At 35.9% G+C, this 23,513-nt stretch overlaps 1 protein-coding gene across 1 annotated transcript; it reads left to right on the top strand.

The window, feature by feature from the left end:
* Positions 1-2: 2 nt before the first annotated feature.
* On the top strand, positions 3-23,513 carry ELP2 (elongator acetyltransferase complex subunit 2; the record flags this gene model as incomplete). The annotated part of the gene is made up of 15 exons (XM_010708657.2): positions 3-48; positions 1,634-1,719; positions 3,440-3,590; positions 4,832-4,909; positions 6,003-6,067; positions 9,863-9,929; positions 10,860-10,994; positions 11,892-11,987; positions 13,711-13,814; positions 14,967-15,098; positions 15,578-15,727; positions 18,774-18,962; positions 20,961-21,030; positions 23,219-23,314; positions 23,443-23,513. Coding segments are annotated over 15 exons (1,527 nt in total), but the record flags the coding sequence as incomplete, so codon positions are not given.

Here is a 23,513-nt window from a genome sequence, read left to right as displayed (position 1 = left end):
ACGGCGGCAGGGTGAACTGCGTGCGCTGGGCACGGCGGCGGGACGGCGGTGAGTAGGTGGAGTGGGAGGCCTGCGGGGCCCGAGCAGCTTGGTGGTAATTCCAGGTTTTAAAGTTACTGAGTGCAGTTCTTGAAGGCACGTGTTCTTGTCTTTAAGCTTGTAGATAGCTTCCTGAGGAAAGGGAGTGGGGGTGCTGGTCAGACTGCTATTGTATTGTGCCTGTGTTTGTTTTTTTTTTTGGAGAGAAGTGTTACTAAGCACTAAGGTGAAGCCATTCCTTTTTAGTAATGGTATAAACTGGTATCCTTTCAAATGGTTGCACTTACATGTTTTCATCGCAACTACTTTTTTTTTTTCTGTATTATTACTATTGTTTGTGCCTATGTGTGTGTCTTTTCTTGTTGTGTGGTTTTTAAGTAAAACAAATTGTTTTCTGAGAACTTGGCAACATATAGTTATAAAGGTTAGAAGAGAACTCTAAGATCATTTAGTCTAACTGTCAGCCCATCCTTGCCGTGCCCACTGCCAATGTCCCTCAGTGCCCCATCTTCGCGTTCCTTGAACATCTCTGTCCATGGTGACTCCACCACCTCCCTGGGCAGCCTGTGCCTCTGCCTTACCATTCTTTTTGAGAATAAATTTTCCCTAATATCCAATCTGAACCTTTCCAGGTGCAACTTGAGGCTATTCCCTCTTGTCCTATCACTAGTTATGCAGGAGAAGACGCTGGCACCCAACTTCCTACCACCACCTTTCATGTCATGTCATAGAAGGTGATAAGGTCTCCCCTGAGCCTCCTTTTCTCTAGGCCGAACAATCCCAGTTCCCTCAGTTGCTCCCCATAAGACTTGTGCTTTGGACTACGCAACAGCTTTGTTGCCCTTCTCTGAACATGTTCCAGGGCATTGGCATCTTTCTTGTAGTGAGGGGCCCGAAACTAAATGCAGTACTCAAAATACAGCCTCATCAGAGCTGAGCATAGGAGGGATGATCACCTCCCTGCTCCTGCTGGTTGCACTGTCTCTGACACAAGTCAGGATGCTATTGGCCTTCTTGGCCACCTGAGCAGACTTCTGGCTCTTATTCAGCTGAGTGTAGACAGTACTCCCAGATCCTTTTCCTCTATGCAGTTTTTACCTGCCCCAAGTCTGCAGTATTGCATGGAATTGTTGCGAGCAAAATGCAGGACCTGGCACTTAATCTTGTTGAAGCTCATACAGACTGAAATTAAGTTTTCATGTGAAGGTTCATGTTCTGTGGGGTCATAATTTTCTTGCTTTCTTCTTGTTTTATTTATTGGTTCTTTCCTATCCCTCAAAAAGACAAACAGATATTAAATTACTCTGTTGCATTTGAGAATCTTTTCAGAAAGATATCCATCATATTTATATGAACTGTTGAGTATTTCTAAAATTCTTCTCTACCTGTTATTTTGAGTAATTCCTTTGCTCTTGAGCTCTCACGTGCTGTGCAACTTTCATGACTCATACTTTATTTTAATGGGATCTTTGTGTATAATTGATAACTGTGATAAGTAGTTACTTATATAAGTAGTAAACAATTTAACTGCTTTGTGTTGCTGACTGCTGTTACAAAGTAAGAGCTCACAAAAGTTGTGGAATGTGTTTTTTAGCAACTGAAACAGAGTTAGTTTCTGGTGCATCTGATAAAAAGCTCATTCTCTGGGAGTGGAATGGGACAGGAGTTTGGAATGATCAGGTAAGTAGAAATATCCTCCTTTTAAAGCTTTTTTTCCCCCCCCCCTTCTTCCGTTTTTTTTTTGTATACCTCAAATCATCTGTTATTTGTTTTGCCTGTAGTTTTTGTGCCTCTTCATTGTACTATGACTGTTGAAGCTCCATGTGCATCTCCTTCAGACTGTGATACTATATCATGCAATGATTTAATCTAAATGTTTTCTTCTCTTCTGTAGTTAATCTTTTTTGAAATCAGCTAACCAGTCATCATGTGGATTTGTCTAACTTGTCTAAAATATCCTATTTGTCTGATTCTGAGTCTTCAGTTTTCTCCTCTCCATCTTTTCTTTAAACTGCCTTAAAATCTTGATACTCTGAAGTTCATTTTTTAGTACATGTTCTCTGTACCCTTCTTTCTATTTTCTTTACATTAATTTTTAGTGGCTTCTGATCCATCTGCATGACAGTATTTATACATAGGCAGTCTGACAAGGATGATACATGAAGTAGGATAGGTATTTAAAAAAATACTTGTGCAACAGTTGATTTCAATCAAAAATATTGATACAAGTAAAAAGGCCTGCTAATTTATTACTCATACTGTAAAAATGGAAGGGAGAAGATAAAGTGTGGCATAACAGACTTCAGAATGAATTGAAATTTAGAAAAAGGTGCAGAATGTAACTTATTTTTGAAATCTTGCTTATTAAGCACTAGCTTGTGAATGGCTGCGTAGATAACCCATTTCAGAGGCTATCTCAAACTACTTTAGACTGTGTTTTAAAATGTATGAACATAGTAATGCACCCATACAGTAATCATTATCAGTCTTGTTTATTGGAGGAATGTTTTTGGAAACAAATAATTTCTGTTTCTCATCTGTTGTAACTTTTATATATTGATGTAAAATAATTTACAGATTTATTTAGTAACTTTTTCCATTAATGTGCACAGCCTCATTTAAACATTTGAAAAAGAATGTGACTAAATTTGCACATTTAAATTACAGTTCTATACTAGTGTACATTAAACAAGCAAAGTTCTGTATTGAACCAATTAGAAATGTTACTAGGACTTACTAAGCTATCTTTTGGAAAGTGATGACAATTTGGATAAAAGCTAGACTTCTTTTAGTTTGAGAATTAAAAGCTTCTCATTTTGCTATTTGTATTTACGAAGAGCGGATTACAAAATATTAATTCCCTAAGAAACTTAAGTCTAAATTCAGAGATTTGGGTTTTGTCAGTATTTTAAAGAAGTCTTTGATTTGTGAAAGCCCATGAAACAGAGCTGCTGTAGCTGCTACTTATTCTATTGTGTTCTCTATTTTGCCTAATTTGCTAAGGTTCTCTGGACTTTTGGGAGATGTCCCGTAGGGCTAGGGGCATGAGAATGAGAAAAAGGAAGAAAAACTGCTCACCCTAACCGAACTTCTGTCATATTTCCAGGCAGCCTCAAGGAAAGGTGAAGTTTCTCTAGTGCACACAAGAGAACTTGTCAAGTTCATGCTCATTACTGCTGTATCCCTTCTCTGTTTTTTATGGAATGTGTTACAGCTTAAGCATAGCTTGGCAGAAGCTCCACCACCATAAATGCAGAATTTGTTTTCAGTACCAAGGGTGGTTGTTTCTTCTTTTTTTTCCTCCTTTCCTTAAAATGTTTTTAAAAGTTCTCGTGGATAATTTGCTGGAGTTTAATTGTGCTTGTTTGTTTGACTCTGTAAAACTTCCTTATGTTTTCAGCTTGTGAAAAGCGTTCCTCTTGAAGGCCATACTGAAGCTGTTTGTGCTGTGGATGCTATCTACCAGTCAGATGAACCTGATTTAAATCTGTTAATAGCTTCTGCAGCATCTGACTCTACTGTGAGAATCTGGTCTCGACATAATTCAGAAGGTAGGGTTTGTTTTTTTTCTTTTATATTTAGAGACAATGTTTTATTTTGTTTTTTAATTGAAAGACAACATGCTGGCTTAATAAAAATGATGAATACTCATCCACTGAAGTTCTTGGCTAAATACTGACATCTCCTAATGCAACTACACTGATTTCCCTTCAAGCTTTGGTCAGACTACATTGGTTTTTTGAAAGCTGCTTTGGGTCAAATTTGTTCCTCAGAATGACTTATCTCTGTTTTTTATCAGTGATGATTTGGCTGAACTTAACAGCCTATTTTTGATTTGTATTCAGAATCTGATAATCATTTTTTCTTGTAACATGGGGACAAGCTAGCTCTGTGTGTGCTTATGTGAAATAAAATTACTTTGTAAAATGAAGCTGGAATGAGAAAAGTGAAGTTAAACTTGTTATTACTGACTTGAGTCCAATGAAATACAGGATAGTATAAGCCTTTTGAACTAGGCTTATTGTATGGTCAAAGAGAATAATTAGGATAGATAATCTAGATTTAAAGTGTTACTTGTCAAGTTGTGTTGATTACATCTCTCCCTACTTTCTTTGCTATCTGGTGTACTGAGGATTTCCCATTGGCTTATTGAGAAAAGTAGTTGGGAGTTGCCAGTCTTCAGGCCCATGTTCTAGAAGGCATTTCTCATGCTCCTAAAGGACACCCTGATGTCCTATCCTTTCCTTTTGGTCTTGCTTTTGTGGGTTTCAGAGGCAGAAAAAACAATTTCTTTTTATTTCTACTTCTGTAGGAAAGTTGTTCTGCCATCCTGTTTGTTACTCTGATCTCAGTGGCTCACCAGTTTAATCGCTTCCTAGGATCTCAAGGGTGATGAGAAGAAGGCTGGATTTGCTCCTATATTTATCTGCTTTTGTAGCAAAGAATTCAGTTTTAGCTTTCTGTGTAGTGAATGCTTTTGCCACTGGATGTAATTTGAAATATTTATTGCTTCTGAAGTGTTACTGGAGGGAGCTGTACTGCTTTAATACTTGATGGAGAATAGTGACTTATGTTGTAATTTGGCTAACTCTGGATGGATTGCCACAAGCCCACAAAAAATGAAATTGAGGATAGTTTTCACTCTAAAAATCAATGGCTTCTGAAAAAAAAGGTCTTGCAGCTCCTTAAAATAAAATTGAATAGGAAATTGTAACTACATAGTATAAAAAGAGATGGCAGTGTAACTGTGGTACGATGAATGAGTTCAACAGTGTATGTTCTCATTTTTCAGTTAAATGCATTGAGGTTCTGCAGTTTGGAAATGGATTTGTTATGGGTGTTTCCTTATCCTTCTTGCCCGGCAGCAATGGTAAGTACAGCAGCGTATCTTGAATATCAGCGCAGGAAAAATAAAATCTAAAATTTCCCACGTGTGTAGCAGGTTTTCATTTAACCAACTCCTGTGCTATATGTTTTGTTTCCTAGGGAATTAGCTTAAACTTCTGCCTGTACTCAAAGACTTCAGCTGAATTTTTCTAGGCAATTAGAATAATACTGGCTGACTGTGGCATTTTCAAAGTGGTGCTCAAAATTCATTTGTTAAAGTACTGTTAATGACTTTTTTTTAAATGAAGTAGCTGACTTTAGTGAAACTCGGAGTTTTGTTATCTGCCCTTACTTCAGAAATACAATTGTCTAGCCCTGGTAACTCATTTCTTCATAATTATTTAATTTGTTCCTTTTCTTTTACTATTCCAATCCCTTGCAATACTACTTCATCTTTAAGATCTAAAAGGACCGGAGCAAGTGTTAACTATTTTTCTCCAGCATCTTCTGTCTGCCTTCTTGCATTTTTCCCTCAGTCTTAACTTTGTTGTGCTCGAGTCAACAAACATATGTTTTTTTGCTTGCTTCCTAGATAGCTTCTGCAAGCTATCTACTGCTCAAAGCTTGAGTAGACATGTAACAATGCTTTCATATTCTTACATGTAGTAAGTCTGTCTTTGTTCTTATTTGCTGTATAATAATTGTGTCCATCCATTTATTCATTTCAGTTGATCAAGGACTCAAACTGTTTTAGTTGTGAGTCATTTTGTTTTGCTATTCAGTTGTTTCGTATTTAGAGCAAATGCTGTTTATTTGTATTAACTTCATTGCTATCAACACAAATCTCTGATGCTTGAGCTTTCTGGAGATGTGTTAGCATGAAGAAAACTATTCAAATTAAACATCTGTCGATATTATTATGTGCCAAAAGAACTTCTGAGCTTTGTGTTCCTGAAATACCAGATTTTCTTTCTTACAATATTAGTTATCTGATTTAGAATACATTAAAAAAATGGTATCTGGGCCCACTGTACATTTGTATTATTTTATTACTTTTTCTTATTTATGTTATTTCTCATATCCTAACACTAGATTTTGTAAATTTAGTAATGAAGACTTTTTTTCCTCATTTTTAGTACCAATACTGGCTTGTGGTGGTGATGACTGCAAAATAAATTTGTTTATACAGCAGAATGGTCAGGTAATTACAGCTTTTTGTCTCTTGCTTAGAACATTACACAGTGCCTCTTCTCATATGTATTCTTTTTTTTTTTTTTTAAATTCTTCAGTAACTATTATCTGTCTCCAGATAACAATCGTACACAACCACCTCTGTTCAAATAATTCATTCATTTTCTAGGTAATAATGAAATACTTGTACAGAATGTTCAACCTGGATCCAGTAAAAGTGTTTTTCCTTCTAATATTTCCCTATGTGAAGAAGCCTGTAGTTTTTGTTCCCACTGACAAGGAATAGCTATGAGTGTCCCTGATTACTCAGTATCCATGCGCTGAGTGTTTCATATGGAAATGTTTTTTTTTCAGTCTGTGAATTGTTGCAGTAAAGCTGATATTTCCATCTTTAGAATTGTATTTTTGTTGTTAAGTATGCTGTTTGTGCTGGATGTTTCTGAATGACTAAATGAGTATTTGAAATGATATCTGATATTCTCTTGGCATACACATTTTTCATGTATTACTTGGAAGCTGATAATACTTAGTCTTCCTTATAGTTAAGTGTTCCTTCTGGCGCACTACAAATGAATTATCCTCTTGCATCTGTTCAGCAGTTTTGTTAGACCCTAAAGAATGTGTTGCATAACTGTCTTCCAAATCAGAGGTCAGTGACTCTTCTTTCTTCTTATTGGTCCCATTAAAAAAAGTTGAACAACCAGGGACCCTCCTCCGAGGCAGGAATGAACTTACCAATCAAAAACCTTAACTGAAACCAACATAAATAGGAACCACTCATTTTTCTGCTCAAATACAGTCCCCCAGGATTTTTGAAGAATAGGCCTTTTCAGGCAGATTAAGCTTCCTATAGATTATTCTGCCTGTTCAGGCAGTCATATACAAGAAGACTTACTTTTTGTCAATAAAATAAGTGCTTCATCCTTTTATTTCTTGTGTTCAATGATATCTTTACTGCTAACCAGGAAAATGGAGTCAGTTTCTAAGTTTTTTTTCTTTTCTTTTTCCCCAGTGTGTAGCTTATGAGTTAAATCAGTTTAATGGCATTCTCTAACTAGCAATGGCAGAACGCCACTCATAATTCTCAGTGCGTAGTAGTGCTAAAGAAAGACACGTGCACCAGGTGTTGTGCAGCTAATTTTTGTATTTACAATCTGCATCTTGTTGGTTTTTTTTTTTTTTGGATGGCTCAGATTAGCAAACAATATGCAGTTTAGCTGTCCAAAATATTTATAGATACAGACCTTATTTTGCCGGTTGCTGTATGCTTTTTGAGGATAACAGCATTCTTAACTGCAGTCTGTGGATGGATCGAGGAAGGTAACTGAAATAAGTTAAATCTTCAGCTTCATGTAAGCAAGTTTATACTGCTGTCATTTTTGGATGTAGGGAACATTATTCATGTAAAAGGTGTGGAATTCTGTGTTGACTTTTTTGTTTTCTTTTTCCCTTCACACCTTCAATTCTATGAAGTATTTTCACATACCAGCTACCTTGGCAGAGATGGAATTTAGAGTCAGTCTCTGTCCCTCTCTCTCTCAGTGAGATGAGGCTTCTGTTTGGTGTCTTAACTTTCTGAAACGTGACTGTTAAGTGAAAAGTACATATTTGATTCCATGTAGATTAAAAATGCCTGTATGGTACACTACAGCTATTAACACAATGAAAACATCCTTGGAGTTTCCTGCCATAAATTCCTTCCTAGCTGCTAAATGGAGATTCTCCTCTTCAGTCAGATTCTCTCAGATCTGCTGACATCTTTTATGGTTTCTGCCATAAAAGCTCTTTTTTTAGAGTTATTTGAAGGAAGTGTTGTTATTGTCCTGCCACTTTTCAGCAGAACTTGATGTTGGAGAGAAGTTAAACCTGAACTTCTACATTCTTCCTTATGGTAAGGTCCCATAGCTCAGCTCTGTAATTTTTAGAAATCTTAAGTAAGACTATGAGTGCAAAGGTAGAATATGAGTTGGCAATGGGGCATACTACAACAATGCCATCAGAGTTTCATTAATCAGAGGAAGGGTGAGACATCTTCAGGTTATTTTTTTTTAGTCTGAGTCAGGCTGCTTTTTGGGTAATCTCATGAATTTGACAGCTGAAATATCATTATTTGTAAGCTTGATTTTTGAAATGGGGTGGACAAACTTCAAATTCTTTAAGATCCTCTATTTGGACATCCCTTAGAGTGTTTAGTAGAAAGAAAACAATTTCTTTGCTTTTCCGTGTTCCTGAAAGAGGCTACTGATTTATAAAAGTACTTAGGGAAAAATCTTTCAGAAATCATTTTATGTCTTCCTGATTGAGATGTTATGGTCCTGTGAAGGGGAAGCAAAGCAAACCTTGCTATCAAAATAGAGCTTTAAAACGATGCCCATATGTTGAGCTTGGCTGTTGTAAGAAAATTTGATTGTGTATATTTAGTGTTTTCCCTCAAATAATTTGCTTTGGTTGAAAAACGAAGTAAGAGAACCAAAGATAATTTGGCCTCTTTCTAATTCTAAAAAGATTGTCAGCTGGATAGAGGAGATAAATCACATCTACTGTCTGGCAAAGAAAGACTTGGACCTCTGCAGCCTCTTATACCACCACTGGGCACTACTGAAAAGAGGCTGCCCTTGTCTTCTTTGCACCCTCTCTTACGGTACTTGTATACAACTGAGGTTTCCTTGAGCCTCCTGTTCTGTCCCAGCTCTCTCGGCCTTTTCTCTCTGAAGAGGTGCACCAGTCCCTTAATCATCTTTGTTATCCATTGTTGGGCTCTGTCTAGGAGTTCCATGTCTTTCTTCTACTTAGGAGCTCAGAACTGGACATAGTTCTCCAGGTGTAGCTTCACTGGTTCTGAGTAGAGTGAAGGGATCACCCCCGTGAATCTGCTCACCATACTTTGCCTAATGCAGCCCAGAATACCATTAGCTTTCTTAGAGGCAAGGGCATACTGGTAATTTATGTTCATTTGGTGTCCACCAGGACCCCCAGGTCCTTTCTGGTTGAGCACATTCTGGAGCCTGGGGCTATTCCTCTCCAGACTTTGCACTTTTCCCTTTTGACATTATTGAAGTACCTGTCAGCCCTTTCCTCTGGTCTGTAAAATGGGAGTATTCCACCTGTTACAAATAAAAGTATACTACTAATGAAATTTGTCAAAGGGTAATCTGGACTATGTCATTGTCACTGTGAATCTCAACTGTGTTGGGACTATGTTTATGAAGGGATATCTATCCACAGATACAGTTCTTAATGTACAGCACCCTTTGAAACTTAGTTAATAAACTTGAGAGGTAGGGAATGTTTCTGGTCCCTTATGTAATTCTTATGGTATCATATTCAAAGTTAATTATGGAAATAAATTTGACACGTCTGTATTTTTTATGCTCGATCTTTACCTGTATTCATTTTTTTTTGCATCATCTGAAGCTGCATCTGCTTTGCATCATTATTTACTGTGTCATCTGCATTGTGTTGTTGTTTGTTTACCATTATAAGCACAATTTATTTAAAATAAATAAATAACAAGCAATCAATATCATAGAGAGTCTGTAGCATGTTGGAGGTGAGCTCCTTCAATTCTCATGCTTTTCTGCTGGTACATGAGAAGTGGCATAATGGAATGTGTTCATGCAATGATAACAAAACCAGGAAAGCCTATTTAGAATATGTCAGTAAATAACAATATTTAATAGCAGCTTCTTTTTTTCTATTTCAAATAATAGAAACTGTAAATATAAACAAACTTGACAGCTAATTGACCTTATGTGCATAGTAATTGAGTGCATTTTTGTATGATGTAACAGGCATTTTCATTCAGTTTCAGAAAACAGTAATACTCCCTGGCCATGAAGATTGGATAAGAGGCGTTGAATGGGCGATCTGTGGTCAGTATGAGAGATTAATGAAGTGAAATACTGGTTTAGTACCACTGCTGCTGTTTTACCACCCCAGCTGATGTTTTTGGCACACTGTGGCTTCTAAGCTCGTGTGGTTATGCATTTTTTTCCTGAGGTGATGACACAAATGTTAAAAATCAAGGTAGAATTTTGTGTCTTATTAAAAACATAAGAATTGTTGAACCAATATCACAATTATTTATCAAGTTATCAGAATTGCCATACAGTAAGATTGATGCAGAACGTACTTGAGTTTACATCTCTCATTTTATTGTGATTACTTCAAGCCTGTTTACCTAACAACTGCCTAATGCAAATAGGAGCTTTAGGAATTTGTCTTCAGTATGGTGATATCTGTGTCTGAGTGAGAAATAGTTTGCCTCTTGTTCAGGACAGAAAAGCAGTACTTTTCTTCTTTCTCCTAGTGTGTAGTGATGGTCTTTTTTTTTTTTTTTCCCTGTAAGAATAGGAGATTGAGGAGAACCTATGTAGATGCTATCAAATATTTATTGTAGTGGACAAAATAAAATAGAAGGCATTAGAGGAATCTATAATCCTGAAGGAAGAAAGGGAGGAAAGAAGTTCTTGAAAGTATTAGATTGCTCATTATCAGAAATTTGGATAACAAAGGCCATAAGTAATAGGGAAGCATATCTGTGGTTTTTAGCACAACGTTTCTAACAGGCAGGGAAATGTTCATTGTCAGTATGATCTAAACTAGTGGAGAGCTTGAAATGTTAAGATGAGTTGATGTTGAAATTAACCAGCAGTGTTGATACTTGTGCAATGGAAAAAATGAGGGTATATTGTAATGAATATTTGGAGAGATGATAAGTTAGTCATGGTATTTATTTATTGCAGTGAAAATATGGCTTTTTTTTAGATTTATTTATTTATTTATTTTTTTAAACCAAATAGGTGATGATCTATTCTTAGCAAGCTGTGCTCAGGATTGTTTGATAAGAATTTGGAAAGTGTGTTCAAAATCAAAGCAGTTTTCAGAAATTGAAGATGATACCATCAGACTGAAAGAGAATGTTTTTACTGTTAAAGGTAGGTAAAAGCTGTAAAATTCTCTTTTACAATTGTTTGTGTATCTGGTAGTGGTTTTGGGAGGGTTGTCAAGAGGATTACTATCTCATTTCTTTTGTTTCTTGTATTTAAAATAATCAGAGACCAGTTTAACTGCATTATTTTATTCAGCTATTAGAAAAAGTTGAGTTGCTGTTTTAAAGCAGCAAATATGTAAAAAGTTAATGACGTGTTCCAAAAATGATGAAGTGGTGAGAAAACTTAATATCAACCTATATTGTTACATGTATTCTAAATGCACTCCATAGTCATGAGATACATTTGTCTGTGGGAGACATGCTGTTATGTAGCTCCCCTCCCGCTTAATGACATATTTTAAATTCAGTGCTTTAAAAGCACTGAATGCTTAAACCTTAGCAACGGATTGGAGAGAACAGATAAATATGTGCAGGTTTACTTTGTGTTTATTTAACATACAGTTTGAGCAATCTAAAGTCATAAGCTTGCAATTTTGACATTAGGAAGTATAACATCGCTTGTATGATGATGTATGTAGAAATTGCTCATGAGACTTGCTACAAATCCTAATTCATTGTTGCATTTGCAATAATTTGGAGATACAAATATGTCTAAGTGTATGGGCACAGCTGATATTGGATGATTTATTTCAGAATTCCTTGAGAGCTTTCCAGGAGTTCTGTGATGCCACTGCGAGGCAATAGATGTCCTGTTACTGTCAACATGATATGCAGGCCTTATGGCAAAGTATGTTTTCAAGGATCTTTTCAATGCCAGAAGGCTATTGAGATGGTGATAAATGATGAAAGCAGTTGATTTATTATTGAAGATATCAGAAATGGTCTGTTTTTTTTTTCTTGGCTTTTAGAAAGAAATGTGCTTTTCTCTGATTTGTGGTAGATACTGATACAACGTACGCAATTACTTTGGAGTCTGTGCTGGCTGGCCATGAAAATTGGGTGTATGCAGTCCACTGGCAGCCTTCCTTTTCCAAAGGTAAGCTGTTACCAAGCATCTAGCAGTTATGCTAAGCATTGTATATATGAAGTAGAGTCACATCTGTTTATTGTGTTTGCATGTTCACTTGTCACTGTGGACTACAACAGTGTTTGAATTTTTCAACTGATGTTTTACCAGTAAATATGTGTTTTGGCTGAATGTGCCACAATAGCAATCTTAACGGCACAGATCTTTCTGTTGCCTAATGTTGTCTTTCACTTATGTTTTCTTTTGTGGATGAATTAACAGAGATGTACTTGTTTTATTGTGGTTGATTTCCTATTTACGTAATAAAAAATAATTTATCGTCATGAATTAATAGCTCTAATGTTTTCTTTTGTTACATGCATTTGAAATGTATGTTCTTTGGAAGGTCAGTATTAACTTGAGTGCTCCTTTCTTCTTCTTAGACTAGAAAGTAACAAATAGCAACATTTGGAAGATAAATCTTCAGTCTTCCAAACGTTAACTTAAAATGCCATGAATTCTTGAGTGTCAGGTTCCATTAGCTAGAATGTAGCTTTAAGGTATTAATGTGGGCTCTCATTGAAGATTGTTCTTTAATTTTACACCTTGCTCTAGTCTTTTTTTTTTTAAATCCTTAAATTCTGACAGCCTTGTTTGCAGTATTGATTTGTTGGTGCATGTCTGCCTAGTATGTAAGGGAATGAGATTCTCAGTTTGTTGTGTTTGCACTATCAAAAGGCCCTTGTGGATTTGTTGTTCGCAGACCTTTTTCTTTTCTTTAGTTTGTTATATCCCTACCTTATTTTTTTTCTTTTGGACAGCAGTACAAGAATTTGCCTCTTAAATCAAGATTTATGCAAAAAGCAGGCTTGTAAATCTTGCCTTGCAATAAAAAAATTGTTTTATTGTTAGATTATGTTTTCCAGATACCTTGTATCAAGCTTCTGCATACATACAGCTGCTTGTGTTATGTGGCCCTTCCCAGTCATGGTACTCTGAAATAGATCTTCACGTTCACTAGAGGCAGGCTGATTGGAGAGACGTATTTCAGGCACTGCTTATCACTTTTCAGTATAGAACATAGAAGATCTTGTGCTGACTTAAGATACTGCCTCAGAAGATGCCCACTAGTGTCTTTAGGCTCCTCAAACAGTTCTCCTAGGCAATTACCCAGCACCTTTCCACTCTGACTGTGTTGGGCTGTTGCCTTGAGAGTTTCATTATGTTCTAGGGTGCTATTCATGCTGCTATACTTCTTACAGGGTGCTAGTGTCTACTTAAATTCCATGAATCTAAAGCTGAGTTTGAAGAAAAAACAAACAAAAAAAACAACACATGGTGAATAGATGTGATGATTATTATTGTTGGCATAGGGATTATTATTTTGTTTGAAGCTGGAAATTCAGTAAGAAGTTGAGGAACAGAACCATGAACTTCTGTGTGGTCTCTCTTGAAGCTCTAGCTCTTCCTCCAAATAACCTTTTTTTCCAGTGTCAGTTTGAAGTGAATAAACAGTAGAATGTAGTTGTTCTCTTGTTTGTGTTTTGCATTTCCTTTTGGATTGATGGTTGAAAAATACAGTGCCTATTAATGAACACTTAATAAGAATGTAATACCTATTAACTGTGGCATCTAAGTGTTGCATTGCACGTCTCTTCCGCTGAACAAATTTGAGTGTGTTTAGATTTCAGTAAGAGCAAGTTCTTTTATTAAAGCATTCTTAGATTGTAGAGTAATCTTTTTCCTTATACAGTAGGTGGCAGCATGCAACAACCAATGAGGATATTGTCTGCATCGATGGACAAAACTGTGATCATCTGGGAACCTGATAAGGAGTCCGGAGTTTGGCTAGAACAGGCAAGTGTCAGTCTTTTCCACAATACAAACTGTATTAAAACTGTCTCTCCAGCACTGTGGGTGTAATGGAGGCAACTAAAACTATAAAATTATGCAAAAGAAAGATAGCAAATTTTTCTTACAGAGTACGCATTCTAATGCTGTGCTGCAAGTAAAACATACTTGTCAAAAATGATGTGATGCAGCATAGCTTTTATTACTTGCTTATTATGTTATTAGGAAGTTTGTCAGAATAGTTTCTGCTTAACTGTTACTATTCATAGAAGAGCAAGTCAGGTGCAGTATAGTAACACTCATGGTAAATAGAGGAAGAAACCACCCAGAAATATTTATAGTTAATCCCTGTGGGAACATGCACCCAAGCAGTTCCTGCAGAGCAGCTAACACATGATTCACAAGCCCTGTTTTAATCACAGTAACTTTTTCATGGGTGTTGACATTAGGGTTTTCCTCCATTTGAGCTGAATACTTTGTGTTTCAATGTATTATGTTGGTTTTCTAATGTGGGTCATCTTAAATAAACAAGTAATAAAACCCAGATTTATCTAATGCTTTGGTAGATGTCTCTGGAAGAGCACTAGAAACTAGAAACATATTGCAGTAGTTCTGTTGAATTTGTTTGTGTTACGTTACGCCAACCATTGTTTATGATTTTTCCTATCACAAAGGAAGTTCTAATGCTCTCCTGGGGAAAAGAAGAGAAGTATAGTAGTGATTATAATTTTTCCTCTGTTCCATTGAAAAGCCTTTCTACTTGAAGCATGGAGTAGTACGCAACAGGATAATCGTATAGAGATGCTGATTGTTGTTGTAGTTATGCCAAAATTTACAAATTTCAAAGAAGTAATTGTGCCATTAAACTTGTACTAAGTTGTTACTTTTTTTTTTAACTTTCCATTTGCATTGGTTGGACCTCAGATTGCACGATATCCCTTCTGAGGTACTTGTGATGGGAGACTGTGTTAAAATGGCCTGCAGCTTTAATTCCTATGATACGTTAATGCTTAATTTTGCAGTTACCCAAAATGTTTAAAGAATATTATTTAATACAAACTCTTGCCTATAACTAATTTGCATCTCATGAGATTAGGGTGACTTCATGTTAACTGAAGGCCATTTTCATGGATGTTTTGTTTCTGGTCATTAATTCAGGTGCGGGTAGGTGAAGTGGGTGGTAATACCCTTGGATTTTTTGACTGCCAGTTTAGTCCAGATGGTTCAATGATCATTGCTCATGCTTTTCATGGAGCATTCCACCTTTGGAAACAGGCTTCAGTTAATAAGGTATGTTATTTGTTTATTTATTATTACTAGTTCTTATCATTTACTAGCTCTTGTCATTTAGTTGTATAGTTAATAGAAAATATCAGGTGTAACACTACAGCTTAAAATTAATGATAGAATTGGTCCTTCTCTGAGTATAATATTCTGCAGAAGCCTCACTCCTGCATAGGGAAGAGGCTGGAATTAACCAGAATATAAAGCTATTGCCTCTGTGTGGGATCCACAGTCATTGGAACAACTTGAGCACATTTGTAATTGTGCTTTCCTCAGAAGTGGTACCTGAACCACTTACACTATTTTCTTCTAGGTTGGGGCAATAAAATTGTATTGGTGTCCCTGTACCTACTTTGAGATCTAATAATATGCTATTTTTAAATGTCTATTTTATTTTTTTTTCCTAATCACTTACTTTTGTTACAATATGCTGATTGGTCAGTTGAAAACACATTGCTTCTTTGATGTCTTTAAATTTTCAATAGAAAGAATGGACTCCAGAAGTTGTGATTTCAGGACATTTTAACAGTGTTGAGGATGTACAGTGGGACCCAGAAGGAGAATTTATCATCAGTGTTGGTTCTGATCAAACTACTAGATTATTTGCTCCATGGAAAAGAAAACATGAGACACAGGTATGATCTTCAAAAATTTGTGGGGTTGGTAAAAGGCTTGCCTTTCCTGAGTTTGGAATAAGTCCTTTGAGTATAGTTTTTATCTTAAATATCCTCAAGCCATGATATTCAAAACTGCTTCTGTAAATGTTTGGCTTAGTTATTCAGTATGTGTTGTTTTCACTTTAAAAATACTAGTTGCAAGTTTTAGTAATCACATGACTGATTGCTGTTTCAATTGCTGAGTTCACCTCTGGGTTACCTTCAGTTAATGTTCTCCTGGGTTCTTAAAAACAAAACAAAACCAAGCCCTGAAATAAGTCGTGCAAGAGTACGTGCCTGATTCTCATAATCATCTTTTGCTCTTGTGTAATGCTTAGCTAAGCACTGTGGAGGATGACCATAAAGATACTCAGCCTTGTTCTTTTCCCACATGCTCTATCTAAGCACATTTCTCACTCTATTTCTATTTTATTTATTTATCTATTTTTATATTATTTTCTTTGTGAATGTGGCTTTTACCAGAATGACTACCCACCACTGAGCTGCGTTTGGCACTTATTCCTTCAGCTGATCAGGAACAGTTACTCCTGAATAACTGTCTTCCAAAAGAAGTCTAAATTTTGTTGTAAGGAAACCCTGTCTGGGAATGCTGCAGTTGCAGTTTCTCACTGATCATTCATTTTGCTAGCCTGCAAACACAGGATTGTGTTGTTTTGTTTTTATTTTCTTGACAGAACGTTCCATTCAGGAAACCTCCAGAAACTAGAGCACTGAAGTCATGTAAGGTCCTGTGCTAGGGGGGAGGTAAAGCGTAGCTGTTACCAGAGAAGCTTAGCTAAGTCACTAGCATGAACAGTTCCTTGTTTTTTCGTTCTTCCAGACTACACAGAAGTGGTAGCAATCCCAGATCAATTTGTAAGCTTTTCTTTGTATTTTATGAAGAGCACCTCCATTTGTTTCTCTGCCACTTTTCCCTCATCTCCAGGCTGGCAGGTGCAGCAGCTCTGTGGAAAAGATAGAATGCTGGATTTGGCATATGGAAACAAAGTCCAGAACTAGCATGTTATGTAAGCTGACAGCATTCAAAACAGCTGTCAGTAGCATATTCTCTGTGACCTACTGAAGCACCACTTCTCATTATGTGTACTGTTTGCTAAATATTTGTCTGGAAGAACTGATCTTTACCTATGCAGCTGTTCCTCTTATCTCTGAAATTTTAGAATTAGTGAACTGATTTAGCAGAATAATTCTTATCTAAGTGAATTGAATTATTGTACTTCTTCCTGATCTGACAAACAGCAGCCATCTGGCTGGGTAGACCACATGTAAAGTCAAGTGACACCAATACTTTTTGCTATAGGAGAAAGCTGTAGTAACCTGTAGGTAGGGTGAGGTGTAGGGTTGTAGTAGAAATGGGTCATGTGAAGGGGAATGGAACACTAGGCAATGCAAGCTTTTAAAATGCCAGCCTTTCCTTACCATACTGAGTTTAGCATCTGAAGAATTACAATAGGTAACATCTGATATTTGTCTGGATGGTTCAGATATCTATTAAAAGTTAAATAAATATTGAGCTTTTTTTACTAAAGAGTACGTAGTGCTAAAGGCAAATTATTATCCCTTAAAATTTCAATTCTGATATAGTGCTGTGTTCACATGTCAGAAATAAGGAATAATACATAACTTGAATTTGTCATGCAGACTTACTCCTGAAATTTACTGGGAGAAGATTTTTGCGCAAACTTGCACAACCCTCCTTCTGCTTCGGTGTTTTTTTGTTTGTTTTTCTGTTTGTCTTTAATTTTATGTACTGTATTTTAAAGTAAGCAAAGATGTACCCAGTGTAGGGAAAGGAGGGTTTATTCCAATTTATTGCACTATTAGCTTTTTTTTTTTTTTTTTTTTAGTAATTGAGTATTTTTTTTTCTAATTGGAAAATATCGCTCTTTTGGTTCTCCGTAAGGTTCCATTCATGTTGCATAGAAAGTTTAAAAATGAGATTTGAATGAATTTTTAGTGTAGTACAGGAAATTTAGAGTCAGCATAATGCCTGTTTGTGTAATACCTGGTATAATATAAATTCTTTGACTGCAGTTTTTCAGGGACTTTAATACTGAGGTAATATAAATTCTGATTGAATAAAATTACAACTAGCAGAACTAAAATTAATTCAGAAATATACATCAGCTGAAATATACTATATAAATAACAACAAATGATTCTCCCTAAAAGTTTTTTCATGACACTGCATTTGCTAGAAAATGAGGTTTCTTTCTTTTAAGAATCTTTACTTTCATATGTAGAATAAATACAATTTTTTAGGAAACCAATGTGAACAATTTAATATATTCTTGCTAGTATTCTTTGCTTTGTGTTACAATTAAAAAAATAGATCTTACCCATTTAATTTTTGGTTAGCTGTTGATTCTCTTTTTTGGGTTAATGGATTAAAGTATGAGGAAACTAAAAAACTGTTTCCAATGAAAATGTTTCTAAAATCATCAGGGTTTTCCAGTTGTTTTTGTAATAAGGAGCTATTTTGGTCTTGTCAGTTCTTGTACATCTTCTACAAAGTGATTTTGCTAATATTAGTTATGGAGAAAATACAGGAAGTGGGAACCTATTGACAGCAATGCTGTCATGCTTCAGGAAAGGCAGATGAAGGAAGCAGGTACTTCTTGCTACGTTCTTAGGTCTTTCAGAGCTATGGTTTTGAAAGCAATAAATAGTATGCAGTCCTCCTTTTTTAAAGCAACTCGTGCCCTTTGCTTCAAGGTATAGCATGAAGAAGTTTCAGTGACTAGTTTGCCACAAAGGTAAGCAAATGCCCTAGGAGACCTGAGAAGTTACCCCATTCAGTAATTACGAGTCATTTGGTGGAAGAATGGGAGTTAGTTGACATATGTGAGCATACACCAGTTTTATAAACATTAATAGAAGGTTGTTAGCTTTCCTTCATGTTAATAAAGTCAGCAAGGAATGTATTAATGCTTTTTTTACATCTCAAAATCTTACTGCTTCTCTGATTAAGAATTGTATTTTAACTGCATTTCTGTTTGTGTAGGTAACCTGGCATGAAATAGCCCGGCCTCAAGTACATGGGTATGACATGCGTTGTCTGGCAATGATTGGCAGGTTTCAGTTTGTGTCAGGAGCAGATGAAAAAGTGCTTCGAGTTTTTTGTGCTCCTAAGAATTTTATAGAAAATTTCAGTAACATCACTGGTATTCCAATGGAGAAGCTGTGTTCCCATGTAAGTATTTTAAAGCAGTTTTAAATGAAGCCCAGCCCTTTTCCATGTAAATGATATCAATGCTTTAGAAAACATCAAAATGTAACGATACTGAATCTTAACTTTATTTCTCCTTCCTCTGTGTGCTTTTTCAAATATATTTCATGATGTTTTCATAGAACCACTAAGGTTCGAAAAGACCACTAAGGTCATCTAGTCCAACTGTCAACCTATCCCCCACCATGTCCACTAAGTACTTGAAATAAAACAAGGCATGTTGTCTGAAGATTGTTAAGAATATGGGTAAATTAAAAAATAAAAATAAAAAAATCAGCCCAAGTAGACTAGTGTATATATTTGATGATTTGAAAACGAACACTAATGCCTGACAATGTGCTTCTTCTTAATTTGAGGGTGTAGTAGTCTTCTTTATATGTAATTATTATTGTGTGGTTTTGCATTGTTTTGTCTTGGTTTTTTTTTTTTTTTATTGTATATTTGGAAATAGAACCAAGCACCAAGCTTTCAGCACTGCTGTTGGTAGTTCTAGACAAATATTTATAAATATGTATTTACTCATGCTTTGTTTTCTCTTGGCTGTGGAAATCTTCTTGTGAGGCTAGTAGATTTCAGTTCATGTAGGCCTATAGCTGTTGTATACAAGTGAGCGTTCCTCCTTGGTGGAAAGATAAGACTTGCAGCATTGCTATCCTTTGTTTGCTACTCATTCACTTTAGGAACTAATTCTGATTTTTCTTTGCATTTTGTCAAGCAGCCCTCTTTCAGAATTGTTTCCTTTTTGCATTTCTAGCTTAAAAGCAATGTTTTCTGCGTAGCTTCTCAAAACAGATTAGCCCTTCCATTTTGTTTAACATTTGAAATGTGTAGGATAGCAATCTATTAATTTTTGGTAGCAAGAAGTTACATAAGTAGCTATCTATTGCTAATTGTGTTAAGTCGTTGTAAGCATTTGTACTGATGATGTTGTACAAGTAACATTGTGCTTTTATAATGTTGGCAGATGTCATTATTTTACTTTTATGTAGACTTGCCTTATCAGCTCTTCCTCTGAATGCTGTGTTTTGATCTATGATATCACAAAATGTCTCATACAGACTTTGTCTAAAGAGGAAGGCTTCACAAGCTGTAATGATACAGATACTCTTAAGCAGCTTAATTGAAATAGTTTTGTGTGAATACTTTTCATTGGTGTGTAAGCTTTGTCTGAACTTTGTTCAAATGCCTTTCCAAAGAAAGTGCTTAAAACCAAACAGACCAGCTTTATATTCAAACAGGAGGACGAGCAGGATTACATGCAGTTCAAACCTATTGGCTTGTGTTATACCTTACGTTATAATCAAGAAGCATTTTTGTTTTAAAAGCCACTTATATATGTCAGTGTCATATGTTTTCTCATCAAGTTATGAATGTTTAAATAAGTAACATCTTATTCTAGGCCATCACCTAAATTTTAAGTCCAGTCTTTGTTCAAACTTTTCAAACCCTTGAACAAAGGAATTTTACAGTTGTTAGATCTAAAGCTTTTCTATCTCTGCACGAAGGTCCTGAAGCTCAATTCCTGTCTAATTTTTGGCCATGTATTCCACCCACATCTCTGTGTTATGTGCTAGATTGTGTTGGAAGTCATGGGCAGAGACACTCCTTTAATTCACCTCAGAACAGACTACTTCCCAGTCCTATTGCATTACTGACTGCAGTGCTCTCAGCTGAGCCTTATCGTGTGTGTCCTAAATAAAATTATAGTTGGAAACCTGAATGTAGAAATAAAGATACATGTTTTACAGAACTTTTGTGCTGAGGCCTTAGATTAAGCTTTTTTTTTTTTTTCTTCATATTGTCTCAGGTGTGCTGTGGGGTGAGTTGGGAGTTTTCCAAAGCCTCCCCTTCACTTCTCTCTAGAAAAGTCCCTGTTTTCACAGGGATTTATTAACCTATGGCCTTTAAAACTTGGTCCTACATGACAATTTGTGAAACTTTTCTCTCTCTTTTCAAATTCAGCAATCTTCTGACCTTCCAGAAGGTGCAACTGTGCCAGCACTGGGTTTATCCAATAAGGCTGTTTTTGAAGGTATGGCTAATAAGAAATAATAATGAGAAGTGATGGTGCTTCACGTGTAAAGCTTTTTTTTTAATAATTTCATCAATGTTTATCTTTTTGCTTGGTCTCACAGTGAACCTGACTGTAAGTTTATAAGTTAGAAGTAAAGTTGTGCAATGTATTTATTTTGTCTGGTAGCACTTAAATATGGCACTTAACAAAAACAGTGAGAACAAGTGAGAATCCTTTCTTGATTCATCCCTTTCTGTGCTTTTGGCTCCTCTCCTAAATATTCCGTAGTAAACCTTGTGTGAACCCCAAATGCTCATTCCTTGCCTCCCATGCTGTGACCCACATTCTGTAGGTAGTAACCCAAGGCCTCTCCTTGTTGTCTCCACCTAGACGTGAGGCTGGGTTGCATGCTTGAGGTGGACCTGGAAATATCCGGGGCACAATGTTACTCAGATTCCCCAAACTGCAGGTGTTCTTATGTTGTTCCCTCAATCAGATTGCTGACAACTTCTAGCAAAAAATAATTGATTATTATTAAATAAAGCTAGGTTCCACATTATTAAATCAGAGCTGTCTGCTGCTGTTCCTTGTTTCTCTGTGAAATAACAGTATCCTTGACCTCTAAACTGTATTCTGGAGTCCTGCTCATATGCTCCTTGGACGTTAGCACCCCTGTAGAGGTTGTAGAAGTAATGTAGTTTTAAGTGGAATTGGCCACATTTTTTATTCTTTTCCCATAAGAATAGACATAAACCTTTTGTAGGTAAATGACACTTTGTGAAAGCATTGGAGAAGAAGAACTGTTTATCTAACGTGAAGAAATGTTCTTTCAGTAAAGGCTGGAGAGACACCAGATCATATTAATGGAGCGGTGGTGGGGACACCAGGAAGGATAATTGTTTGGAGTGATAACTGTAACTGAGCCATATCTTGAGACTAGGTTTGGAAATGGGAAATCTGGTGTTTGATAAAGCATGTGGTAAAAATATATTTTAACTGAAATCTACAAATTAGGTTGGACCTTTTTTTTCCCTCTTTCCTGCCTAAACTTTTGTCAGAAGGTATGAATTAATAAAGGAAGTATGTGAATGAGATTTTATCTCCAGGATCTTTAATGTTAACATAGCTAAATTGTCCTAAAACCTATTTGAGAGGAAAAATATCCTTGTTGTACATGAAATAATTTATTTTGGCAAAAATCTTTTTTTTCTTCTCTTTCATAAGGCCTTTCACTAACAGAGGGAAATAAGTTCGATATTCTAGAGTATCTTCACACAGATAGCAATAAAGTTCAGTTGATTTCATGTGCCATACCCAGCAGTAGCACTATAAATAGAAAAGCTGTCAAATTTCTGTGTGTTGTCCATATCGTCCACCAAATGCTATCAGCATTGATAGCTTAAGCTAAAGTTCCATGGAACATTGTTTTTGCTCACTCTACAGAGGAATCTTACAGTGAACAGCCATCAGGAAGTATATAAGTTAGATAACTGCTACTGATTTTTCTTTTTCTTTTTTTTTTTCAAGGAGAAAGAAGGCAGGATGGATAACAAAATAGTCTTGCTGTTCTTCTGAATTCTCTGTACCTACTTTTTTAAACAGCTGTATACAAAATTTGCATTTTACAAAAAAGCACTTTACCCCAACTTAATATCTTAAATATTTCTTTCAAAGTGAAGGATAGAGTTGAATTTTAATGTAACTGAATAATTTCAGTTAGTACGTTTGCCTACAGCTACAAAGATTGAGCACTTGGCAGTTTTGCTGAAGTTTGCAAACTGTATGCAGACTTCTTCAAGCATGGCTTTTCATGTAGGTGTCTACATGATTTGAAATTAAACCTTGTTTCTTTAGATTTTTTTACTTAAATTTTCAAGGAGGAAAATGATTTAACACTAGGGACACAACAGTTTCAGCTCCTATTGACTGATTCTTTGATATATCAAAGTCTCTTTGGGAATCTCTGAAAGAGACTCTTGACAGTGAAGAGGTCAATCCCAGAGTAGAACTAGTCCAAAGGTTGGATTGTTCTTTTCAAAAGTCTTCTCAGTGTTACGTGCATCAGAATCACTGGATTCTAATGTTTGTATTAACGTTGCTTGGATTTTCAAAATAATGGAGGGTTTTCCCTTGTATAATACATGCTTATGTTTTCTCTTATGTCAAATATGTTCTCTACAGCTAATAAAGTCCTTATTTTGAATAGGAGATATATCTGCTCAAGTAGCTGAGGATGAAGAAACGTTTAATACTATTTCTAATCAGTATCCTGAGATATATTTTCAACCCCTGATCCTTACAGGTATGAGATTATTTTCTATTGTATGAAGTGGAGAATTAGGTTTATTGGATATTAACTTAGAAGCATAGTTTAGATGATTGTAGATTATCTACTGCCAAATTTAAATACGTTATGCAAATGTCTTTTAGAACCTCCTCAAGAGGATCACTTGCTGCAGAATACATTGTGGCCTGAAATTCAGAAGTTGTAAGTTTTCTTT

The sequence above is a fragment of the Meleagris gallopavo genome, chromosome 3 (assembly GCF_000146605.3).
Source record: "Meleagris gallopavo isolate NT-WF06-2002-E0010 breed Aviagen turkey brand Nicholas breeding stock chromosome 3, Turkey_5.1, whole genome shotgun sequence".
Lineage (NCBI taxonomy): Eukaryota > Metazoa > Chordata > Aves > Galliformes > Phasianidae > Meleagris > Meleagris gallopavo.
The sequence above is the reverse complement of the archived record's forward strand: the minus strand, read 5'-3'. Positions and strand labels throughout refer to the sequence as shown.